This window comes from Eubalaena glacialis, chromosome 7 (genome assembly GCF_028564815.1).
Source record: "Eubalaena glacialis isolate mEubGla1 chromosome 7, mEubGla1.1.hap2.+ XY, whole genome shotgun sequence".
Classification (NCBI taxonomy): domain Eukaryota; kingdom Metazoa; phylum Chordata; class Mammalia; order Artiodactyla; family Balaenidae; genus Eubalaena; species Eubalaena glacialis.
The window spans coordinates 9,027,055-9,050,858 of NC_083722.1; the positions used below are offsets into that span (position 1 = coordinate 9,027,055).

Sequence of the window (23,804 nt, forward strand, 5' to 3'; positions counted from 1 at the left end):
CCTGGTAAATCATAAACTCTCAATAACTGTCAATTACTACCACCACCATTACTGCTCTATTCCTCCTGCCGCTGATATAAATACTACTATAACAACTTCTGCAATATAAATGCTATTTACTATTACTGCCCATACAAATGCTACTATTACTGCCCATGCAAATGCTACTATTACTATTTTTGCTGATACAGACACTACAGACAGTCCTGGACTGTATATTTTTTCACTATACAATGGTGCAAAAGCAAGATTCAATAAAAATCATACTTCTAAGTTTTTATTTTATTTTATTTTGATCTTTTCCCAGGCTAGCAATTTGCATGACTATGATACTGGGCAGTGGCCCCAAACCACATCTCCCAGGCAGCCACACCATCCAGAGGGTAAAGAACCAAACACATACAACTATTCAGTTTTTCACTTTCAATACAGTATTCAGTAAATTACATGAGCTATCCAACATTTTATTTTAAAATAGGCTTTGTGTTAGATAATTTTGCCCAACTGTAAGCTAATGTAAGTGTTCTGAGCACATTTAAGGTAGGCTAGGCTAAGCTCTGATGTTCAGCAGGTTAGGTGTATTAAATGCATTTTTGCCTTACGATATTTTCAACTTGTGATGGGTTTACTGGGCGTAACAGTACTGTAAATCAAGGAAGATCTGTGCTATCACTATTTCTGCTGATACAAATACTACTATTACTACTACTGCCAATAAAAATACTACTATGACAGATCCTAAATCCATCAGTAACAATAACTTTCCTTAAAAACATCAGTCTCAGTCCAGATGTCTCCAAATGACATGCAGTATCATGTCTTAATTCCTTCTTAAGGATGGCCAAGAAGGCTTTTCCCAGCCCATTCTGTCTTCACAGCTCACTACTAGAGAACCCATTCTTCCTGTTTGGCTGGGACTGGAGAGGTGAATGCCTCTCATCTGGGTATAGTTATTCATGGCCTCCCACTTCCTCTCAAAAGTGCCCTGGTTTGGAGGCTGCAGTTATATGGCCACCCTTCTTTTTTTCCACATTTACTTTGACTTTCTGCTCTAGCCAGAAAAACCATCACACACAGTTTACTTGCTCTCTCACCTTCAAGCTATTTCCCTTACCTGGAATGCTATTCTCAGACTATTGCCAAATCACGAACTTTCTCTCCTTCAAAATCCTACTCAGAACTCACCCTCAGTATGGAACTTTCTCTGATAATCCTGCCTTCCACCCAATCCAGAAAGCTCTCAGCAATCATGTAAGTAACTGTATAACTTTAATTGGCTCTGTTTATAAGTTGCTTCTTGTATCTTTTCCCCTCTAGGTATTTTTCCATGTGTTTATTCTGTCTCCATTAATTTGTAAACTCCCAGAGGGCAAGGTCTGAACACAGGTTGGTGTTGGCATAAAGTGGATGGACAGTTAGGGCTGAGTGTTAGACTGTGCATTATTTCTTGATTACTGATCTGTTAAAAAAAAAAAGAAAAAAAAAAAAGCATGCTTTGTTAGTGCTTTGTTTGTGATGGTCCTGAGCCTGCTAATCTAATGTAAAAATATATCCAGTTTCTGCTAGTGTCCAGTTAAGGAAGATAAAATCAACAGTTACAAGCTTTCCATAAAGGGAGGGGGAGGGTGCTGGGAGATTCTGACCTGTAAGAATGGTATACGAAAGGCATGTTATTACGGAATTTGTTTTCTTCAGAGGTATCTTGTCTCTTCAGGGCTGCAGGTCTAAGAAGGGAAATAATATTTACTTTCAAAACAGATCTAAAAACCAAACAAAGCTTCAGAAAACGTACAGTACCACCTTGTTGTAAGTTTGTGCTGAGTGGAGGGAAAATGAATCTAACTGAGAAGGCCTCTTTTCTGTGTGTCTAACAGAAAATGCCACATGGTCCAGCGCTCCAGGATTACTAGATAGGCGGATTGTTCATTTCAGTCCAGGTAACAAAGGGAAGCGGGGCAAATGCTCCCTTCTCGCTGCGGGGCTAAGAAGTGGGAATACTTTACCGTGACCACCTGCTTCCCTCTCTTCAACCCAGCACGTAAAGTGCCAAATATCTGTGTATCATTCTCGGCGCGGAGCCCACGGTATAAACCCAATGTAGGCGGTGCACCAGATAACATCAAAGCCCCAGGCAGGGGCCAGAAAAGGGGGGGGCAAAAGCAGCCGAGGGAATGAAGCGCCTCCCCCTAGCATTTCCTCTCACGCCCACTTCCAACCTAGGAGGCTTTTGGTTTCTGCTTTTGTTGTTTTTAAAATTAAAAGTTAAACCCAGGAAGCTTTGGATCAGAGTTTGGCGTGGCAGTTCGGGTAAGTTTTCCCTCGGCTCTTTTGTCTGGCGTCTGGCTGGGGAACAGCCCGGGCGTGGGGCACAGTTGGCAGAGCGTGCGGGGCAGGTTTTGTCGCCGGGTCGCCCCGAGGAGGAGGGGATTCGGCCGGTGGACGGGAAAGCCCAGCGCGCGCGGAGGGCGGAGGGCGGAGGGCGGAGGGCGGAGGGGAGGGACGGGCGGCGGCGTGACCCGGCCGCCAGCTGGGAGGAACCTCCGGGATCTCCGCGTGGCGGAGGCGCTGCCGGGCCGCGCGCTGGGCGGAGGGCCGGGGCCGCGGGGCCGCGCCAGGGGGGAGCCCGAGCCGGGCGGGCCCGGCGGCCGCGTGGGAACAGGGGCAGGGGGCGCGCGGGCGGCGGCGCGGAGCCCCGTGGACGCGGCGGGATGGCGGGGTCCCCCGACGAAGCCCCGCGGAGGACTTGTGCTGGCCCCTAACTGCCCTGCGAGGAAAATGTGTGCGGAGCCTCTCTGTGACGCTGCCCTCGCGTGAACCCCGCTCCCCGAGAGCGCTCACACGGCCGGGAAGGTGCAGCCGGAGAGGAAGGGGGCCCTAGGAGCCCCCTCTTTTTTTTTTTTCTTTTTCAGAGTACGGTCACCTACCCCTAGTGCTGCAGAATTTTTGACAGTTCAAACTGCTGTTTACCATTCCCATTTATCTTGTGGTTAAAAAAAAAAAAAAAGCTTTTCCCCACATTCCGTTTATAAGATACAATTTGAGAAATTGTATTCAATTTGCCACAAAATAATTAAAGCCGAAACTAGCTACTTTATAGTTTAGTTGGATTCCCCTACATTCTGATAACTAGGAAGTTAGAATTGTAGGCAGAATTAGGAAAAGAAATTGCACTTGGAAAATTCGGAACTTGAAAATGGGAAAATGTTCGGTATTGTACATATTTCAAAAAAAGATTAATATTAATTTGATGCTCAAGATAGTTAAATTGTGGATAGTCTATTTAAGAAAAAAGTTCTTTAACAAATTGAAATGACAAAATTAATCTATTACAACTCCAAATTGCATGTTTAATTTGTTAGAGAGTTCACAGCAATGCCAAATCCCATATAAACCTTGTGTTCACACTATGTATTTGTTATGGTAACAACTATTGGGTTAAAAATGTATTCAGTTAGCATTTTTGACTTAGCAGGTGACACAGAGTAGAGTCAGTTATCATCAGCCTACCTTAATCTTTATCGTCTGACAGATTAGGTGTACTTTCACATGTAAATGGATTTTTAAAAAATTATTTATTTATTTATTTTTAACATCTTATTGGAGTATAATTGCTTTACAGTGTTGTGTTAGTTTCTGCTGTATAACAAAGTGAATCAGCTATACATATACATATATCCCAATATCCCCTCCCTCTTGTGTCTCCCTCCCACCCTCCCTATCCCACCCCTCTAGGTGGTCACAAATCACCGAGCTGATCTCCCTGTGCTATGCGGCTGCTTCCCACTATGTGTTTTTTTTTTTTTTTAATTCAAGTTGTAAAGTTACATTTACATACGTTTTGTGATTGCAGTCCATTAGGTGTCATTTAATTTCATACCAGAGTTGATTTTATCACATCGAAAATGAAAAAAATTGCATTATTTCATTGCAAGGTTGGAAGCATAGTGTGCTAAACATTATTTCAAATTTAGGCAGTTGTTGGCTGATCTTCGCTTTTATGACCAAATCTACTTTTTAATGGGCATATTCCCCCCTTTACATGACATTATTTTTGCTTACAAGCTCGCCATTATTGAGTATTCCATTTTTAATCATTCGCATTCTGGTGCATTAAGCTTTTCTTAGCTCAAATGAGCTAGAGGTAGGATTTCCTCAGGGGAATTTTAGGGGTCAACCCTAGGAGGAAAAACCTAGATCTCTTTATGGAAGCCCCAGGGAACAAAACAATTCAAGTTTGCGCAGATGGCCAGCAGAGTGGGTGTACGGTCGTTCAGCATTTTTATTCCTTAAAAGGGGAAAGCACTTTGGTTTTTATATGAGAATTTTTTCTGCATCAAAATTTTTGTTTCACCTTATTCCTCCCAAGTTCAGCGTGGCTCCTTAAACCAGTCATTTGTGCCTGCTTGTTTAGGTGTACATGTGGAATTTCTGAGCCCCAAACTTCTAACCTTCTTTATTTAGGTCTAACCCTGAAAACCTTCATCATTACCCTGGTCCAGCCCCTCCTGATTTCTTTTCCATAGATTTCCACTCCTTGCTTCCTCTGTTGATTTCTAGCAGCCAGGGTCAAACTCTGGTTTATGGTAATTACTCCCTCTTCCCCCTTTCTCTCCTCCTTGCGACCCTGCGGCCAGGTCGCTGCCCAGCCCCGCAAGCCCCTTTTCCTGACCCCAAAGAGCCCTCTCCTCCCTGCCCCAAGCTGTCAGGCGGACCGGCAAGGGTTAACTGCGCTCGCTGCTCCGGCTCTGGGAACCACCAGCGGGCATTGCAGTGGCCTCTGGAATAACCTTGGCTTTCCTCAATCTTTTAATAGAACATCCGCCACCAAAAAGTAGTTTCAGTTCAGGGTTAAAAATATGTCCCCTTCCACCCTTCAACCCAACACCCCGCCCCCCTCCCGTTTTTTTATAAAGTTGTTTTTCAAAGTTAATGAGTTTCAAGTTTCACAATGACTTTCCCCTTCCCTCCACGCGTTGCTGAGGAAACCCCCTTGGGGTCCCCCCGCACCCTGGCCCGCCCTTCTCCCTCTCCCCTCCCCCTTTCGGCCCGGGCGGGGGGCGGGGCTGGGAGACCCCGTGACGTCACCGGGCCGGCCCACATCCTGCTTTAAAAAGTAAAGAGACGGTAAAGAGAAACTATCGCCCCGCCCGTCCCCGCCTCTCTTCCCGGACCAACCGCCCCCAACTGCGCGACCCGGCCAGGCCTTCCCTGGGCCGCGTGACCGGCGGGCCCGCCCCTCCGCCCACGCCGGGCGCCAGTCCCCGAACCGGCGCGACCCCGGGCTCCCGCCCCTCGCGTCCCTAACCCCGCCCCTTCCCCCCTCGGGCCGCACCGCCCCCTCCTTCCGCCCCCCCTCCCGTCCCTGCGGCGGTCGGGCGGGGCTGAGCCGCGGGCAGGCTGCGGGGGGAGGCGCGGTCCCGGGCCCGCCCCGCCAGGGAGACCCGGGACTCCGGGCTCCAAGCGAGCCCGGACCCGGGGCACCCACCCTACCCCTACCCCTACCCCACGGCAGGGCTGGGCAAGCGGCGACGCCAGTCCCGCTGGGCCTCCGCCCCCGGGGTGACCCCGCCCCTCCCCCCGCAAAGCCCCCGCCTCGGTCCCCGCCGGGGGACGCCCCCTCCCCCGCCCCCGCGTCGCAGCCCACGGCCTCCCCGCCTCCCGCCCCCGGGGATCCCCTGCTGCCCCGCCTACCCGCGGGAAAGCCTCCGACCTTCGCCCTCCCTACCCCGCGCCGCCCGGCCCGCGCTCCTCCCGTCGCCCCTAAAGACTCTAAACGTGCCCTACTCTGCCCCGGGGAGAGGTAAAGCCCGCGCCTGCCCTCCTCGCCCCAGACCCCGGGGTCCCCCCGCCCCGCCCCGCCTCCCGCGGTGCGCGCTCCCGGCCTCGCCGCTCGGCCCCCCGGACGCCCCCTCCCCGGCGGCAGCGGTCATGCCGCGGCCCCGGGCGCCGGCGAGCGCTGCCGCCTCTCCCGCTCGGCGCTTGCGGCCCCCGCCCGCGCGCCCCGCGCTCGCCCCCCCGCCCCCCGGCCGGCTCCCCTGTTTAATATTTCAGCGCTGGGTGGTGAGAGTGCCAGTCGCCGGCCTTTAGTGTGGCTGCTGCTGGGGGCGGCGGCGGCGGCGGCGGGGAGGGGGACGGAGCCGGGGGGACCGGGAGCAGCAGCCGGAGGAGGCTATGTTTGTGTTTGGGGTTGTCAAGTGAAGGAGGGATCCCAGGCGCCGCCGCCGCGCGGGGGTCGAGGAGATTTCGAGCTGCGGCCGCCGCCATCAGCAGCGCAGCTCCAGGGCCGGCTGCAGCGGCAGCGGCCCCGCCGGGCGTCCTGGCAGCAGGTTCGGCGCGGGCTCCGCGGCGGGGGCGCTGCAGCTGGGAGGGCGGCGGGGGACCGGCGTGGGGGGCGGGCAGGACCACATCCCTCTCCGCGGGCGGGGGGCGTGCGGGCGCGCGTGTGTGTGCGTGTGTGTGCAACCGCAGACCTTGCAGAGGGGATGGCTGCGTGCGGGAGACACTTGCCACTTCTGGGCGCCCTCGCCGCGCGCGAGCGGCCCGAGCTGCGGTCCTGCGAGCCGAGCAGGTACGGAGGAACCCAGCCTCCCCGCCCGCGTTCCAGCCGCAGACGCATTTTGCAAGAGGGTGGGGGGTGAGGGAGGCCAGGCCTCGGCTTCCCAACCTCCCGGCTTTGTGGCTTGCTTTTCCTTTCGTTCTTTGCTCTAAGTGCCTGTTTACTCCCAGCCACCTGGGTAGTTTCTTTCCGGGTTGGGAGTACGCGCCTGCAGCAGTTGGGAAGAGGGCGGTGGGTTTGGGCGCGGGTCGGCTCCGGCTCGCCTTGGGGTCGGGCTGGCAAAGGAGTTGCTGCTGGAGAGGGGAGGGGGCGACGGCGGAGCTGGCGGCGAGGAGGAGTCTCAGGGCTGCCGCGCTCGCCTCGCCTCGCCTCGCCTCGTCCTCCTCCTCCTCCTCCTCCTCCTGCTCTCCGCATTCACTCTGGGCTCCTTCCTGAGCTGGCACTTCCATTCCCCCCTCCTCCTGGCATGCGAAGCGCTTTGTTCAGTGCAGCGTTGCAGAGGGGTTTTCCCAGGCTCCGCCCTCCACATTCATTCATGTTTTTTCTCCTTGCAACTGTCTTTACGCTTTTTGATCGTGTCATGTTTTTGCTCCATGTAGTATTTATTTCTTTCCCGTAAAGGAACGGTTCATCACTCGTCTTCATCGCTACAACGCTGCGGTCGTTGGAAAGACTCACTCCCCCCTACAAGGATTTAAACATGGGATGGACAGCTAGGGACAGTGGGTAGGCAGAGAACAGGGTAGCGGAAAGCTGTTACTGATTGGGAATTTGCATATTTTATGTGCAGGCTCCGGATCTTGTGGTGTCACGTGATTGAATTACAGTCGGAGTTGTCGCTTTAAAAACTTCTAAATATCGTGACCTTTTAAAAGCGTTAAGTTGGGAGTTAAGCCTTCATACAGTTTATTTGGCCCTGACGTCTCTACATTCTCTCTTGAATCGGAAGCTCCGTCAGTTGGATGGTGGATGTTTTTCGTGCAGGGAGTTGGGGAACTATATCTTTTATAGATCATTTAGCACAGTGCTAGATGAAGTACATGGTATTGAACCTTCATATTTCATATTCTTCACCATGCAGTTAAAAACTTGCAAATATTTTTTATGCAGTGCCCACATGCAGCCTTATCGGGGTTAAAATACTGAAGTTAATCATAGCCTTCTTTCCTTCTGCTGCTTCTCTGCTGTATTGAAACCATAAATTTCTAAAACCTTATACTGGTTATTAGATACAGCCCTATGGTCCCATATAGGCATTCTTAAGGAGGATTAATATTTGATATTTCCATGTGCCAGGCAGTGAGCAAAGCACCTGCATTGTTTAGTTCTTACAACCCAGTGAGGTGGATACTATTTCCTAGTTTTACAGTTGGGAAATCTGATCTTCAGAGAGGTTAAGTACCTTGAACAAAGCCACACAGTAAGCCTTGAACCCAGTGTGATTTGACACCGAAATATGTAGTCATGACTTGTTGTGCTATACAGCCTCTTGAATAAAACCCCCAGAGAAGGTACTATTTCCAGCCAGGAAATAAGCGTTGAGAGTACCTGAGTCAGGTGGTGCCACATTTCTTAGTTGTTGGCCGTGGGCAGGTTCCTTAACCTCTTTCTGTCTTAATTTTCTTATCTTTAAAATGGATAAATGATAGCTACCTAAGCAGTTATCATTAGGATTAAATTAGGTAATGTGCAGGAAGTACATAGGCACACAGTAGGTGCTCTTGTTTTTTTCTGTAGTACTGGATGTTTTAAAAGTATTAAAGCATTCCTATTCCATTCTTGTGTCTTTGCTTAGTGATTAAACATAATTTCATGTTTAACATCATCATCATGGGCTATGCTTATCAGCCTTATTGCAGGAAGTTAAAACTAAGATTTTGTAGCTCAAGGATCCTTGAGGATCTCATGGGGGAAAGAGATGGTTAAGTTTTGGATTGTTACTATTTTGACACATTGTATTTCAAATAGCTGTTTTTAAAATGTGTATGTCAGGACAGGGTTATGCTGCAGTAACAAATAACTCCTAAACCTCAGTGCTTAAAACAACAAAGATCTCCTTTATGTTTCTGCTCCGTGATCACGTTGGGTTGGCGGGAGCTCAGCTCTGTGTTGTCAGACTCACTGTCTAGAACTGTGCCTGTTTCATGGCAGAGGAAGAAGAGCACTGGGGGCATCTTGCTTTGATAACTAAATGCTCCACCCTGGAAGCGATGCCTGTTTCTTCCACTCACAGGTAATTAGCCAGAACTGGTCACGCATTCTAGCTAAACAGAGGAAGGGAGAAAGAACAGTCCTAAAGGAGCCTAGAAGAGAGAACTGGAGTAATTGGGGAACAGCCTCAAAAGCAACCACATGTATTAACTGAATTAACTCAGTAAGACAAAATGAATGAGACATGGTCCATGCCCTAAAGAATTTATAAATGGGCAGACTTGTACTATATACAGCAAAACCCTTTTATAGCCTGATGTTGTACTTTAATTGTACCTGGAAACGTTGCTTTAAAACAGAATTCACTGAATTTTTTCACTCTCTTTTGATAAAGGTACAGTGATTTTTTTTTTTCCCCTGTGTTTTTCACGGGAAAGCCCAGATAGTGGCAATATGATATGTCCTACATCTAATTAAAAGTTAGTAGGTAATCTTTTGCAGTGGCCTTCAGCTTGATTAGATTAGTTGAGATTTTGTTGAGTTTAGATTAGTGCTGTATTAAGCCATAACTTTTGAAGTGTCTTTTTCGTTTGAAGGTAGTAAAAGGTAGTGAAATGTGACTTTTTTTTTTTCTTTTTCAGCACATGGATTAATTGATGGACATTGGGTTTATGGAGCTACCTTTTTGTGACCTGCTCTTCCTACAGTTTCTAAGAAGAAAAAGGGGCCCCTGAATCAAAGAAGATGCCTCGAACTAAACAGATTCATCCCAGAAACCTAAGAGGTAAGGCTCTGCATTAGATAGAAGTAGGGTTTACAATCAGTCTTTAATCAAGTATCTCATTGGTGGCAGGAATGGCAGCTTGTTAGATGGTGACCCTGCTCCATGGTCCGGCGGCTCCAGGACCCCTGTTCTGTTTCTCTGGTTCACTTCCTCTTGCCCTGCACAATTTCTGTCTCTCAGGAGATGCTTTGTAAATATTTGTTGAATGAATTAATTGAATCTGACAAAACTACAATGCCTTCCCAACCATTAGTGTGGGTATTAAAGTCTGAGATTCACTGTCTCTTAACAGGCACCTTGTTTGGAGTGAGGAATCTGAAATAAATGGTTGGATATTCTTTGCCGGCTGGATCACCGAATCCAGGGTGAATTATTTTTCACCCCTCCCCCATACTTCTTTTGAGATTTATTTTTGTACCAGTCTGTACATTAGATTAACAAGAAGTGAAGACAATTGTAGTTGACATTAACTCAGACCATTGTTTGCAGAACTACTCAGGAAATAGGTATACTGATTTATTTTCCATAGGGAAGCAATTGGTTAAAAATGTATATGTATATAATATACATTTCATATAAAACAAAAAAATATGAGCATTTCCTCTTAAATGTGAAGAGATATTTTAATATTAGGAAAGTCAACTTTTTTTAGCTTATTGTTTTAAAAGATTTGTATTATTCTAATGTGCTTTATCCACTGGGAACGGTAATTATCTTTTATATTTAACTTAGTAGATAAAAGTGTGTAGCAGTGTTAAGCAAAGAACTGTTAAAGCAAATAATTCCAAACTGAGTAAAGTATCTTTTGAAATATTTACAATTACAGAAAAAATATTCTCAAGCACACGCAAGGCAAGAAATGACTTAAAAATCAGACAAATTTAATTGAAAATGTTGCTTGGTGAAATAATTTGGCCAGTCCCTGTAAGGTGGTAAGTGAAAATGTGGCCAATTACGTGGCCTACTTGAATCTGCAAACAGTGCTCATTTCCTGCCTAAGCATACTAGAACTCTCTGCTGGCACAGGTGGATGCCTCAGCCTGAGTTCAAATTGATGATTTTAGTACCGGTGTTCAATGAGATGAGGATTTAGATGGAGTGCGTTAAGTGTCGTATGTCGAAGTCTGATTTTCAGGGTCACGTAGAAAATATTGGAAACTGACTGTATTTGCCTGTCTCTTTTACTAGAATCTGAGCCCCCGAAGTCAGGACTTTCTCTCATTTACTTCTATAGGCAATGCCTGCATGCTCACAGCCAGCTGAGGCGGGCCTTTGGAGTCCTGGGCTCAGCTTTTATAGCTCGTCTGTCCAGAGAGGGCGCCCTGTTCCGATGCACCCACGTGCTCAAGGGCAGCCTTGGGGCTGGCAGGGGCCCTAGCCCAGCACAACTCCTGGCAGCTGATTAGGAGCCCAGATACTCACTGAAAGAATGAATGCATGATTGATCTGAAAGTATCATTCATTAGGTCATAAACATTAAATGTTTTTCATATTTAAAATATATCCTTTATTGTATTCTAGGTAACATGGCTATCCAGAGAAATGCAGATTTTTAGGCCATAGACTTTTCCTTTCTGTATCAAATAAATGTACAACTCAGCAGGTATTTGTTTTTTGTTTTTATGAATTTATTTATATTTAATTTTGGCTGCGTTGGGTCTTCGTTGCTGCGCGTGGGCTTTCCCTAGTTGCGGCGAGCGGGGGCTACTCTTCGTTGCGGTGCGTGGGCTTCTCATTGCAGTGGCTTCTCTTGTTGCGGAGCACGGGCTCTAGGTGCATGGGCTTCAGTAGTTGTGGCTCGCGGGCTCTAGAGCGCAGGCTCAGTAGTTGTGGCGCACGGGCTTAGTTGCTCCGCGGCATGTGGGATCTTCCCAGACCGGGGCTCGAACCCGTGTCCTCTGCATTGGCAGGTGGATTCCCAGTCACTGTGCCACCAGGGAAGTCCAGCAGGTATTTGGTGAACGCCCTCCTGTGCTGCCGTTCCATGTGGCAGGGATGAAATGATAATCAGACGTGGACGCTGCAAAGAGAATGTAGTGAGGGAAGAGCAGACGTTTAGAGATTATGCTGGAGTTTGGGGATCATGTTAATTCCAGTTTTGCAGGGGCTGGTTTGGAGAGGGGCAGGGTGGGAAGGAAAGATAACATCTGAACTGGGTTCTTAAGGCTGGAAGATTACCCAGGAAGCTGACAAGACAGGATGAGTGCATTTCATCCTGGGGTAGGAGCTTGTGAAGCAACTTGGGGAATCCAAGCTCCTCTAAGTTACCACCCATGACCAGAGCATCAGAAGCTCTACTCAGGGGGGAAACGAGGGAGGGAGGGAGGAGATTGGAGTGGGAGAATTTGGAGGAGTCAGATTATAAAGATCACGAAATCTGGGTCTAAATTTAGTATGCAAAGTGAAAAGTTTTAATAGGAAAACTTGCTTGTTTTCTGAAATTAAGATGTTTTGAAAGTTTTTGAAGAGAACTTGTGATAAATTGGGTTCTGGCCCATTGGTGAGAGTCTAAAAAGTTGCTTGACTAAGGCAGTTATGAACTCTCAGCCACTAAAGAAAGGATCAAAGTAGATTAGCACAAGATGACAAAAGCGACTTTGCTAAAGCCATGTGGGCGGATGGGCAGATTCGCCAGGCACAGGGGAGGGGGGACTTCATGGAAGGGGTGGTGTCTGAGCCAGTTAGCTCACTCAGCTGAGAAGGGTGAGGACCAAGCTGTTCCCATTGGGAAAACCCAAGTAAGCAAAGGACAAAGGCAAGAACACCTTTACAATTTCCTCTTACCTTCTAAAAATGTATGAGGACTCTATCCCTAGGCACAATTCGGGGGTTAAAGTAAGCAGGGAAACAACAGCTACTAAAATGAATTTTTTACCATTTACTGTTGTCCCTTGAACAGCAAGTTTTGAACTGCATAGGTCCATGTATATGTGGATGTTTTTCAACCACAGGTTGGGTGAATCCTCAGAAGCTCAACCCCTGGATACGGAGGGCCTTAGGCCGTTTTATTTAAGGGACTTGGGCGTCCGTGGATGTTGGTATCCATGGGGGTCCAGAACCAACACCCCGTGGATACCGAGGGACGACTGTATTTTGTATCTCAGTTGTGTGATGCAGTTGGAGTATCATGTTTGCTTGGCTTTACCTGTGACCCACTGCTTTGTCTTGTAGAAGAGCTATCTCATAAAGTTAGCTCTGCCGTGGGGAGAGACACAGTCAGAAGACCAGCTCTGTGTGCTGTCATCTTAGGGGTTTCCATTAAACATGTTGCCTCTTTTTAGTCTTCCTTAGAAAATAGCCTGTGAAGTATTTGTCTTGTGCTTGGTCATCAAGTCAATAATTAAAGCTTTATACTTAAATCTGAAATCATATGTTTATTATGCTTCCATGGCATGTGGAAGGATTGGGGGAACATATGTATACACGCACGTGTGTGTGTGTGTGTGTGTGTGTGTGTGTGTATTCATGTGTTAAAGTATTATACAAGTGTAGAAAAAATACATACAGGCTTCTATCATGGAGGAGCATACAAAGTTAGTACGGATTTAAGTTAGGCACGCAGGCTGTGCTCCCATAAGGAGATGGAGTTTACACCTCTCTGATGCTAGAGGTTCTTTAGTGGAAAAGCATGAGAGGAACTGGTATGTCAAGGGCAGGACACGAATTTGGGGCATAACTGAGTCAGAGTTAGATCTGATGGGTGACTTGTACAGTTTGTGAGAGTGAGGTTTGCTGAGTTCTGGTCTCTTCACCCTTGGTCACCTAAACCAGGTAGAACCTTTGTCTTTGGTGCCCACCTGCACACTGTGGGTGGGTAGCGTCTAACAGTGGCATTTCCTTTGTGAGGTTGAATAGGAATTTCTGAAGAGCACGAGAGCAGCGCTTGGTGTTCAGAAGAAAGGCTTTATGTGTTGTCCTAGGTTCCCCGGAGAGGGGCTCTTGGCCACCGTGCGGCAAACTCCAGGGCCAGCTCCACGTGTGGTCTTGATGAGCGTGCAGCAGGGTGGCACCTTCCTCCCCAGGAGGCATTCCCTACCTGTCGCCTCCTTCCCAGGTCTTTGCTGGGACTCTTGGGTAACGTGGAATGGAGGAACTGGGGACTTGCAGGGGTTCCATCTGTCATTTTAAGACAAAGGGCTGTTTTTGTGCTTTGCCATTCGTCACTGTGAAAGTTGCAAAGCTTTGGAAAAAAAAGAAAATGGGTGTTACCTATTTTGGGTTGTATTTGGGCCTAGGGTTTCAAAGATTCATTGGCTTTAGGATTGGAAATCAGTGTGGAAAATACTAAGTATTAACCTTTGCAAAACGTATTTTGAGAATTTGGTGTGGCTGTTTTTCATTTTTATTGGTTGAGTGCATTTGGCTCTGAACACATTGTGAAAGACGAGAGCTCTTTTCCCCTCTGAGAGCCAGCTTTATTATAATGTGAGAAGTAACACTTGGGAGGGTGATCAGAGCATAGCCGAGATCCACACGTGGGGTCTGTGGATGCCCATCGCCTTAGAAGATGAGGTCCAAAGGCGTGAATTTAGCTGGGACACACTTACCTCGCTCTGGCCTTCTTGTTCTACTGTGTATCTGATGGATAGTCATTTGCCATTTCAGGAGCTCAGCGTGCAAGCCCAGCACTTCTGTGTTGCTCTTCTTTCTGGAAAGTATCTCTTCCCCCTCCTCGCTTCTACTCTGTTTTCTTACTCTGTGTGGGAGGTGTGTCTGCCAAAGAAGATTTCACCACTTCTTTGACTTTTTTCCCCTTTCCTCCTCTCTTCTCCCCCTGTACCCTGCCCCCCCGCCCCCCCTGCCCCCGTATACAGTGGGCTTCTGTTGCTTGTGTCCACAGGTGCCTTATTGTCCTTTGTTATTGCATCATGATTATTCTACAGATCTATCATCTTAGCTGGATATAAATTATGTCACAAGAGACTGTTTTAGTCTTCGATCTGTGCTCAACAAAATAACATTCGTGTTAGCTTTTTAGCCAACTAGAGGGTTAAAGATGATTTGTACTCATGAAATTTGTTTACATTTTTGAACCTTAAGTAGCAAATGCTTCTTATGATATTTGGTTGCCTCTGATTAAGAAACCTATTCTAATATAAAGTTTGAATCGCCTTAAACAGATAAACCAAGTAGTTATTATTAACTTTTGTTTTATGTGAGGTTTTGCCGTTGGATTCCTAGAGTCGATCCCTTTGGTACATTTAGTTAATATAATGGTAAAGAGTTGGGCTTTATGCTGTCACGGACTAGCTGTGTGGCCTTGGGCAAGCTGGGAGTGTTGGTTTCCTCGTCTGTAAAATAGAGACAATGTGTGAAGATTAGATGATATGGCAAGTGTAGGCAGTTGGGACAATCTGACACTGGATAGACACTCAATCCAGAGACCTGTTTGTTACTTTTGGTAAAAAACTGGTTTATGTCCAACTCTTGAGTTACATGTTCTTTGCAAACAGAGGACACCGAGGAATACCTCTGTGAAGCCTTTAACTGCGTTTTGATAGCTGCATAAAGGAAGCTGCCTCTGTGCTCGGCATTGATTACTGATATGCCTTCTAGTCCTGACTCCTCAAGGCTTGGGATTTGGAAGAGAGAGGTCAGTGCGGACGGTCATTTGGGGAGGAAAATTCTTAGCCAATTAGCGGCGCTGCCACTCAACTCTTTCAAACCTTGCCTCATAATTTTGACAGTGTTGAAGGAAGTAAAACATGTTATTTGTTCTGTCTGCATGGAGTTCTCAGGAAACTGATTGTGAGGTCTTCTATTGTATTATAATTGAACTGTTGTTAAAAATGTTGACATCACTGTCACGTGGGATAGAAGTGACGTGCTCTGGTCATCGCTATATGGTACCGTCTCTCCATCCCCTGGCCCCTCCTGTGTGAGACCCCAGGAACCCAGCTGGGATTTCAGAAGTAATCTCATTAATGTGGATATTTTCATTTGCTATCAGTGTATGAACCTACTCCAGTGATTGTTTTGTAAAATCTTACTGTGAATATAATTTTATGTTTTCTTGTTATGTGGGGATTATCTCGTTGAGCTTATCTGTAGAATAGGTTTAATTTTGATGATTTTCAGATGGAATTCCAGCTGCTTATGCATTGCTTTTCACATTTGAATGTTAGGTTAGCACAGCCTTAAGATTTGAGAAGTTAGAAATTTTGTTGGGAGAACCATCCCATGTGTTACAAAAAAAAAATTCTATATATGACTGTAGCTAGAAATAAAGTAAGTAATAAATTAAAATATAGTTTTGATGACAAAGGTGAAAAAGCAGTTGCAGTTATTAGGAACTATTGTGTAAGTAGCTGATATTATTTAGTTTGACGAGGATGAAAATAGAAGAATAGACTTAATATAGCAAGCCTCCGTTTTTTTTTTTTTATTCCAGATAATTGTTTTTTGGCTCCTGTTGAGAGCTTATCTGATGCTTTTTGAATGCTTATTAACATTAACCAAATGCTTTTTTCTTTTTAAAAGCAAATACAAAATGTAATAATATGATTAATCAGAGTAATGACTTTATTTTAGAACATCTTTGCAGAAAATATGTTCTGATGAGGTATAATTTTATCTTACCATAGACTAGAAAAATACATAATATGCATAAAACCCCTGGTCACATGCATAGGTGTTAAAGCTGCACATTTTAGAATGCAGTGTAACGTGAGTAAGTCTGGGCTAAAGTTGACTCTTGTGTTATCTGAAAAAATATTTTATAAATAAATTAAGTGCCTTATTTTTTCATTTATATATTGAATTCTTTTAAAATATTTAAACAGTATTTTTTGCATATTAATAATGTGCCAATTACAAATGATGCAAAGCTGTTCTTGTAAAGCACTGGATATTTGTAATACTGTTAGCCGTCTTTCACTATAGCACAAAAACGTATCACCAGTTAGGGTCCTTTCTTCTCAGTACTCAAATCGTTATGTTAGAAGGAAGTTCTTTTTGACCATTAGGCTTAGAGCTTATACTTGGTGCAATATTGCATTAACTTTGACCTTTTTTAAAATACCTTTAAAATGAAGACTTTTCAGAAGGTTCTTAGACATTTTCTATAATGAATTTTGTTCTAGAAAATATTCTGAGGCTGTGCTGCCATGCAAAAATATTCAAAAAATATATAGTGATCACAAAATAGTTGGCTACTGTGTAATTAACTAGAAGAGCAGTCACAAAATGTGAGGTGGAACCATAGTAGTTTAAGAGTTATGCCCGCTTAATTGATACAAAACTTGATTTTTTATTGTACTTAGGTGTTCACGTGTGTATATTATTTGTGTGTGCTTATATGATTAGAGTATGAATTTGCTTAAACATATTTACAGGTTTGTATTTTGAAGTGTACTTATTTATATGTGCTTATCTTCCAACTCTTTCAGATTCTCCAGTGAAGAAAAAGATACAGTCAGCGTGTAGCTGCTTAATGTTACAGTATCCAAATAGAAGTTGATTAAGCATATTGCTACAATGGGGCAGTGTTTGATAGTTTAAAAATCAATAAAAATGAACTGAGCTGCTACACAGGGACCTGGAAGGTGGTTTAACAGTGCCAAGGAGTTCTCTCTCCAGTTGCTAGTCTCTCATACGCTTCTCCAAGAGAATTATCCAAGTTTTACAGCTGGGAAGGATGGACCTTTGAGGTATTTAGTTCATCTTCCTCATTTTACAGATCAGAAAGTTGGGCAGAGACATTTAGGTGAATTGATCTTGAGCAGCTTATTTGTGTCTTGTTCAAGATGATGTTTGTGGAATAGTCTTTAAAATCTTTTCTTATCATATTGCTTCCCATAGTTACAGTTTGCTGTGGGCCGGTAGCAAGAGGGAGGTTGTGCTGTATCATTTTTATGATGATAAAAATGATAAATAATAAATAACATATTATTTTATTAAATAAATAAATAAATAAATAAAATAAAATGATAAATGATAAAATGATAAAAATGATGATGACGAGCTAGCCTGTTCACAGGTCTGTGTACTAGGCTGTATTCAAAGCGCTTTTTACATGTTTGTTTGTTTAATCCTTACAACCATGTGAAATGGCTGCTGTTACTGCTCGCATTTCATGGACGTGGGACTGAGGCACAGAGAAGTTGCTGGTTGCCCAGAGTCCCACAGCTAGGAGTTTCCAGTGCCTTTGCTCTTAACTATCATGGTTATGCTTGTTCACGTTGATAGCAGAAAGAGCTTTCCTGACTAGAGTAAGAGCTTAGAAATGCTCTCCATCCCAGTTACAAAATAAAGCTTGTCAAGCTTAGCAAATAGAGCTGAGGTTACTCAGCAGGTCAGAATTTGAAGGACCTTTTTCCCCCCTCTAACTCTTTAACTGTTGGAAATCCATTTCGGAGTTGTGTACGTAGACTGTAGTCCAAGTTGGATTTGCTATTGCAAACAATCAAGGGAATTTCCAAGCTCTTCAAGAGAGAAAGTATAGTTGTTCCATCAGAGATGTTTACTTACATGATTTGCTTAGTAAGATGTAGTTGAAAGTAAAGATGTCTTGCTTAAGGTGGAGAGTGGCAGTATTTAAACGGGAGTTTCAGCATAAAGGTTGAAATTTCGGACATAAATGCTTAGAAACTACTTCTGGGAAAATTAATGACAACATTAAAATTCTAAGTAAAATAAAGAACAAAACATTTTATATTTTTTTCTCATGCAGTAGGTACAGAAGAATATAGAAAAGATGTACTATTTTAGATATATGTGGACCTATATCCAGATTGCAGATGGAGGTAAAAGGCAAATGAAGAACCAGTTTTAGGGGTGAGAGATCAGGGTTAGGAGATTTTATTAGTCTTTCATTTTAGCAGTGAACAATAAACCTTGTTACCCTCCTTCAGAGAGTTTTAGAACACATGAAAAAGATCTAAGGGCAATATAAAGCAACACGTATATAATTTCAGATGAATATGATACAAGCAGTATGGAATTCTCAAAGGGAAAATGGAGCAAAAGAAAAATCTGAGGGGGATAAAAGCAATCAGAATATACTTTTTGGAGAAGTTAACTTTGTTCTCCTTGAAAACCTAAAGGAGGCAGAGATTTGAGATGGGTTTTAGAGAAGAGAAGGATAGATTGACAGAGAAAGTCAGTTTTGAGGCTTTTGCAGAAGAACGAATGGGGGGAAATGATACAGAAGTGGTTGTTGGTCTAGTTTGCCTGATTAGAGTGGATTTCTCACTGAACTTGAAACTTTAATGAAGAAGAAGAGAGGAAACTTTTTAGATTTGATATGTGTAGTTCCTATTTATGATAATTGTACAATTACCAAGTTGAGTTCTTTTATACTAAGTTGAATATTTACAGAAGGCTAGGGACAATTTTATAACACTTTGAAATTAAAAAAACAACCTCTCCACAGAGAGTCTTTAGAGCAGTGAGTCTCTTCTGTATGATGCTGTAATGATGGATACATGTCACTCTACATTTGTCCAGACCCATAGATTGCACACCAAGAGTGAGCCTTAGTGTAAACTGTGGACTCTGGGTGATGTGATGTGTACGTTTGTCCTCTGTAACAAATGTACCATCTGGTGGAGACTGATGCTGGGGGGGTAGCCTGAGCATGTGTGGGGATATATGCGAGATCTCTGTACATTCTGCTTAATTTTGCTGTGAACCTAAAACTGCTCCAAAAAAGTGTATTTAAAAAAAAATAAACGCCTCCACCTAGATCCATATGATTTGTTGATATCCAGGAGATAGGGTGATAGGTTAAAAGAATGAGTCTCTCTCTCTCTCTCTCTCTCTCTCTCCCCGCCTGCTTCTCTCTCTCTTTTATTTCAGAAAATTATCTTCATGCACACGAACAAACCAGCAAAAACTAATATGTGACCTCGAGCAAATAACTTGAATTTCGTGTCTTCACTGAGAACACGGCATGGGAGTAGGCAGGGGTCGGGGGCAGGGTGATGTTGATCTGTAGTTTCCTTTTTAGCTGTAAACAGCTGTTATTGCAGCCAGGGGTCAGCAAGCTACAGTCCAGTGGTCAAATCCAGCCTTCCACCTGTTTTTGTAAACGTTGTTGCTGGAACAGCGCCATGCCCATTCATTTACATGTTGTCTGACTGCTTTCCTGCTACGAAAGCGAGGAGCTGCAAATGGCTGAACAAGGCCTAGAATATTTACCGTCTAACACTTTACAGGAAGCGTTTGCTGACCCCTGTCCAGGAAAGAGGAGAAGTAGATTATTTATTTATAAACCGCTTTCTGTTTGGGAGTAAGTCCGAAAGCTCCATCTTTCCGTAGAGTTCTGTAGGAGTGCATCACAGGGGGACCCAGGGCTGCTGCATGAGCATGTCAGGGTCTGCCGCCTCACATCTGTTTGGGAAGGAGTCCCCTTGCTTGTGGTTCTAAGGTGAAGAGAGCCTTAGAGGCTGAGTTGGTCTTGCCAGAAAATTTCTGTTGTTTTTGATGTTCTGATGCCAAGATCGTGGGTCCCCACCCAAAAGGCCTGGGTCGTCAGGGAGGGAGCCAGCTGCTGTGTCAGATAGAGCACCGTCCTTTCTCTGATTGTGTTGTTCCCCTTAGTCACCACTGTATTTAACTCACAGGGTAGAAAAACACCATAAGCAACGATCTCCAGTGCTGGACATCTTGTGAAGGATTGTTCCGCAGAGAAACAGAGCGGTCTGTGAGAGGAGGGCCTTCTGAAAAATGGGCTTGAAAAGGCAGTCCTGCCACTTGTGAGTGGACCTAGGGATGGGACAGGTCGTCTGAGCAATGACTGTACTAACACATGAGGCATTGCACTTTGTGCTTGGGTGTTTGAGAACATGATTAATACCTGGTGGGTCTGAATTCTCCGTATTCCCTACAACACCTTCTCTAATCTCCAAGTGATTCTTTATTTCTGTTGGTTTGGGATAGCGAGTAGGATGAGGGTGAATAGAGGAAATGGTATTTTTGTGTTCTGGTTTCATTTCACTTTATTTTGCTTACGTTTATATACTCTATGTTAAAGGATAGGCTCGATTGAGTTCATAATAACTATTTGAGTAGTTTGAGAAATGCTTTTGAAAGCACTGTCAATTCTCCACAAACACATTGGAACCTTAGTCTCTTTACTTTGGTACCGGCTGATGTTAGCACATGGCTCAAAAATGGTCTGAGAATCGGGAACTGTTAACGCGTTGCCTTTCTCGGTGAAAGGAAGAGCCTGTAGGGTCGTGAAGTGACCCAGAAGCCTCTGTCTGGAGTTCTGCAGGCCCTGCTGTGATGCGTGGGACACACTGTGGAGTTCAACAGCTCTGCCCCTGTCTTCTGGGAAATTTATAGTTGAAGACATTTGAAGACCATAATGGCTTACACATGCAAGTTCAGACAGCTGTGCAAACATCTGATGAGTGAATATGTAAGTAATACTCAATTAACATACATAAGCAGATGTGTGACTATGTGACAAGGGTTAAATGCATCATTTGGCCTCTTATTTGTTGATAGTTTAAGTTGATTTGTTGTGTTTTGATGAAATTAATGCCACATGAGTGATAAGTTACATGCGTAGCATTCACACTAACATCCTGGATGAGCCAGAGTTTGCATTGTTTGTATTTGATGCTCTTTCCTGGAAAGGGTGCCTTTGTCAGTCTCCAGACAGTAGTTTATAATTGCCTCAGTCAAACCACTATACAATATTTTTTTTTTTTACAGATTTGTTAAGATATAATTTACATGCAGTGAAATCCACCCACTGTAAGTGTACAGTTCAGTGATATTTGGTACATTTATAGAGTTGTGCAACCCTGACCACAATCCAGTTATAGAACATGTCCATCCTACCCCCCAAATTTCCCTGAGCTTTTAGTAGTCAATCCTTGCTCCCATTCCTGGCCCCAGGTAGCTCCTGGTCTGCTTTCTGGCTAAATCTTTACGTTTGCCTTTTCTGGACATTTCATATGATGGGATCATGCAATTTACAGACTTTTATGTCTAGCTTCATTCAACTAGCATGAAGTGTTTGAATTTCACGTGTATCTGGTTTTTTGTTACCTTTTATTGCTAAGTAATATTCTGTTGTACGACTAGATCACATTTGATTTACCCGTTCACCAGTTGGTTTTCATTTTTTAGTTATTGTGAATAATGTTGCTGTAAGCAGTCATCCCCAAGTCTGCAGTTAGCTGGAGTTTCTCTAAATGCCACTTAGGTCAAGTTGGTAACATGTTTTACCTGATACAATTATCTCCGATTCCAGCTCTCTTAGGGTTGCTGTTTGCGTAGTATATCTTTCCCTGTCCTTTTACTTTGAACCTTTCTTTGGCTTGTTGAACCTAAGATATGTCTCTTGTGGACATGTTGTTGGAATTGCTTTTTTATCCAGTCTGACAATTTGTCTTCTGAGTGTGGTGTTTATTCCATTTACATTAATGTAATAATTGTTACTGATGGATTTAAGTCTGCCATTTTGTTATTTCTTTTTTGTTTGTCTCATAATCTTGTTTTTCTCTATGTCACTGTCTTCTTTTGTGTTAAATATTTTTTAGTGTACAATTTTGATTTCTCTGTTGCTTTTATTGTTGTTGTTATTATCATTTTGAGTCCATTTCTTTGACCAAGTCATTTGGTTGTTTTAGAGATTATAATATGCATCTTAATGTATCACTGTCTACTTGAGAATCATGCTAACTGAACAATGGTAACTTTGTTCCAGTTTGTCTCTTTCTTTCCCTTTATGCTATTTTTGTCATATATGTGTGATCCCTGTATGTTATAAACCCAGCTATACAGTGTTAAATTATGGCTTTATACAATCTTCTATGTTTTAAAGAATTTAAGGGAAGAAATGAGAAAAAAAAGAATGTAAGAAACAAGAAAAAAATATTAATAGAGTCTTATTTACCACTTCCAGCAATCTTTGTTTCTTCTTGGGGATTTGAGTTATTGTCTGTGTCATTTCCATTCAACCTGAAGGACTCATATAGCGTCTTTGTAAGGCGGATCTTCTAGCAATAAATTTATCTTTTCGAAAAGTCATGGGATGTCTTTTTTTCTCATTCCGTTTTGAAGAGTGGTTTTCTGGTTATAGAATTCTTGGCTGGTAGCTCCCCTTCCCCCCAGCACTCTGGACATCCCACGGCCTTCGGTCTTCCATTGTTTCTGATGAGAAATCAGATGTTTATTGTGTTGGTTTTCTCTGCATGATGTATTATTTTTTGCTTGCTGTTTTCAAGTTTTTCTCTTTGTTTTTGGCTTTCAGCAGCTTGAGTACTATGTGTTTAGGTGTGGATCTCTTTGTGTTTATCCTATTTGGAGTTTTGTTGAACTTCTTGGATGTGAAGATTAATTGTTTTTTTTTTTTTTTTAAATCAAATTTGGGAAGTTTTAGGCCATTAGTTCTTCAAATATTTTTTCCACCCCTTTGTCTTCTCCCATTACAAATATGTTGGTAAGCTTGATGTTGTTTCACAGGTCTCTGAGGCTCTGTTTATTTTTCTTTGATCTTTTTTCTGTGTTCCTCAGATTGGTTAATTTCCTTTGAGCTATCATCAGCTGTACTGATTTTTTCTTATACTAGCTCAAATTTGCTGTTGAACCCCTCTAGTAAATTTTTCATTTCATTTATTGTACTTTTCAATGCCAGAATTTCCATTTGGTTCCCTTTTTTTTTTTTTTTTTTTTTACAATTTATATCTCTTATTTTGAGATTCTCTATTTGTTGAGTTATAATACTTTAATTTTTTTTTAAATTAATTAATTAATTAATTTTTGGCTGTGTTGGGTCTTCGTTTCTGTGCGAGTGCTTTCTCTAGTTGCAGCAAGTGGGGGCCACTCTTCATCGCCGCGCGCAGGCCTCTCACTATCGCTGGCTCTCTTGTTGGGAGCACAGGCTCCAGACGCGCAGGCTCAGTAGTTGTGGCTCACGGGCCTAGTTGCTCCGCGGCATGTGGGATCTTCCCAGACCAGGGCTCGAACCCATGACCCCTGCATTGGCAGGCAGATTCTCAACCACCGCGCCACCAGGGAAGCCCAATACTTTAATTCTTTAAACATGATTTCCTTCAGTTCTTTGAATGTATATTTCATATAATAGCTACTCTGAAGTCTTGACCAGTTAAATCCAACATTTGGGGATAGTAGGGATAGTTTTTATTGACTGCTTTTTTTTTTTTCCCCTGAGTATGGGTCTTGCTTTCTTGTTTCTTTTCATGTCTCCAAGTTTTTTGTTGAATATCTTACATTTCAGACAATAGATTGTAGCAACTCTGGATTCTAATTCTTGTCTTCTCAGGAGTTGTTATTTCCCTAGTGGTTTGTTTAGTGACTTGCCTGCAGTCAATCTGCCAAAGCTTCTCTCCCACA

General features: G+C 43.9%; 1 protein-coding gene across 9 annotated transcripts in view; it reads left to right on the forward strand.

The window, feature by feature from the left end:
• The first annotated feature begins 2,220 nt into the window (after nucleotides 1-2,220).
• Nucleotides 2,221-23,804, forward strand: part of HIVEP1 (HIVEP zinc finger 1) — a 142,925-nt gene continuing 121,341 nt past the window's right edge. For 3 of the 9 annotated variants that reach the window (XM_061195718.1, XM_061195727.1, XM_061195726.1), the window contains exons 1-4: nucleotides 6,178-6,326; nucleotides 7,178-7,282; nucleotides 8,708-8,789; nucleotides 9,349-9,491. In XM_061195718.1, the coding sequence (XP_061051701.1) occupies nucleotides 9,452-9,491 (40 nt within the window). In that variant the 5' untranslated portion in view covers nucleotides 6,178-6,326; nucleotides 7,178-7,282; nucleotides 8,708-8,789; nucleotides 9,349-9,451. Of the gene's footprint in view, nucleotides 2,308-5,658; nucleotides 5,801-6,177; nucleotides 6,327-6,531; nucleotides 6,569-6,761; nucleotides 7,283-8,707; nucleotides 8,790-9,348; nucleotides 9,492-23,804 lie in introns of those variants that run through there. The other 6 variants (XM_061195720.1, XM_061195721.1, XM_061195719.1 and 3 more) reach the window with 6 other exon arrangements.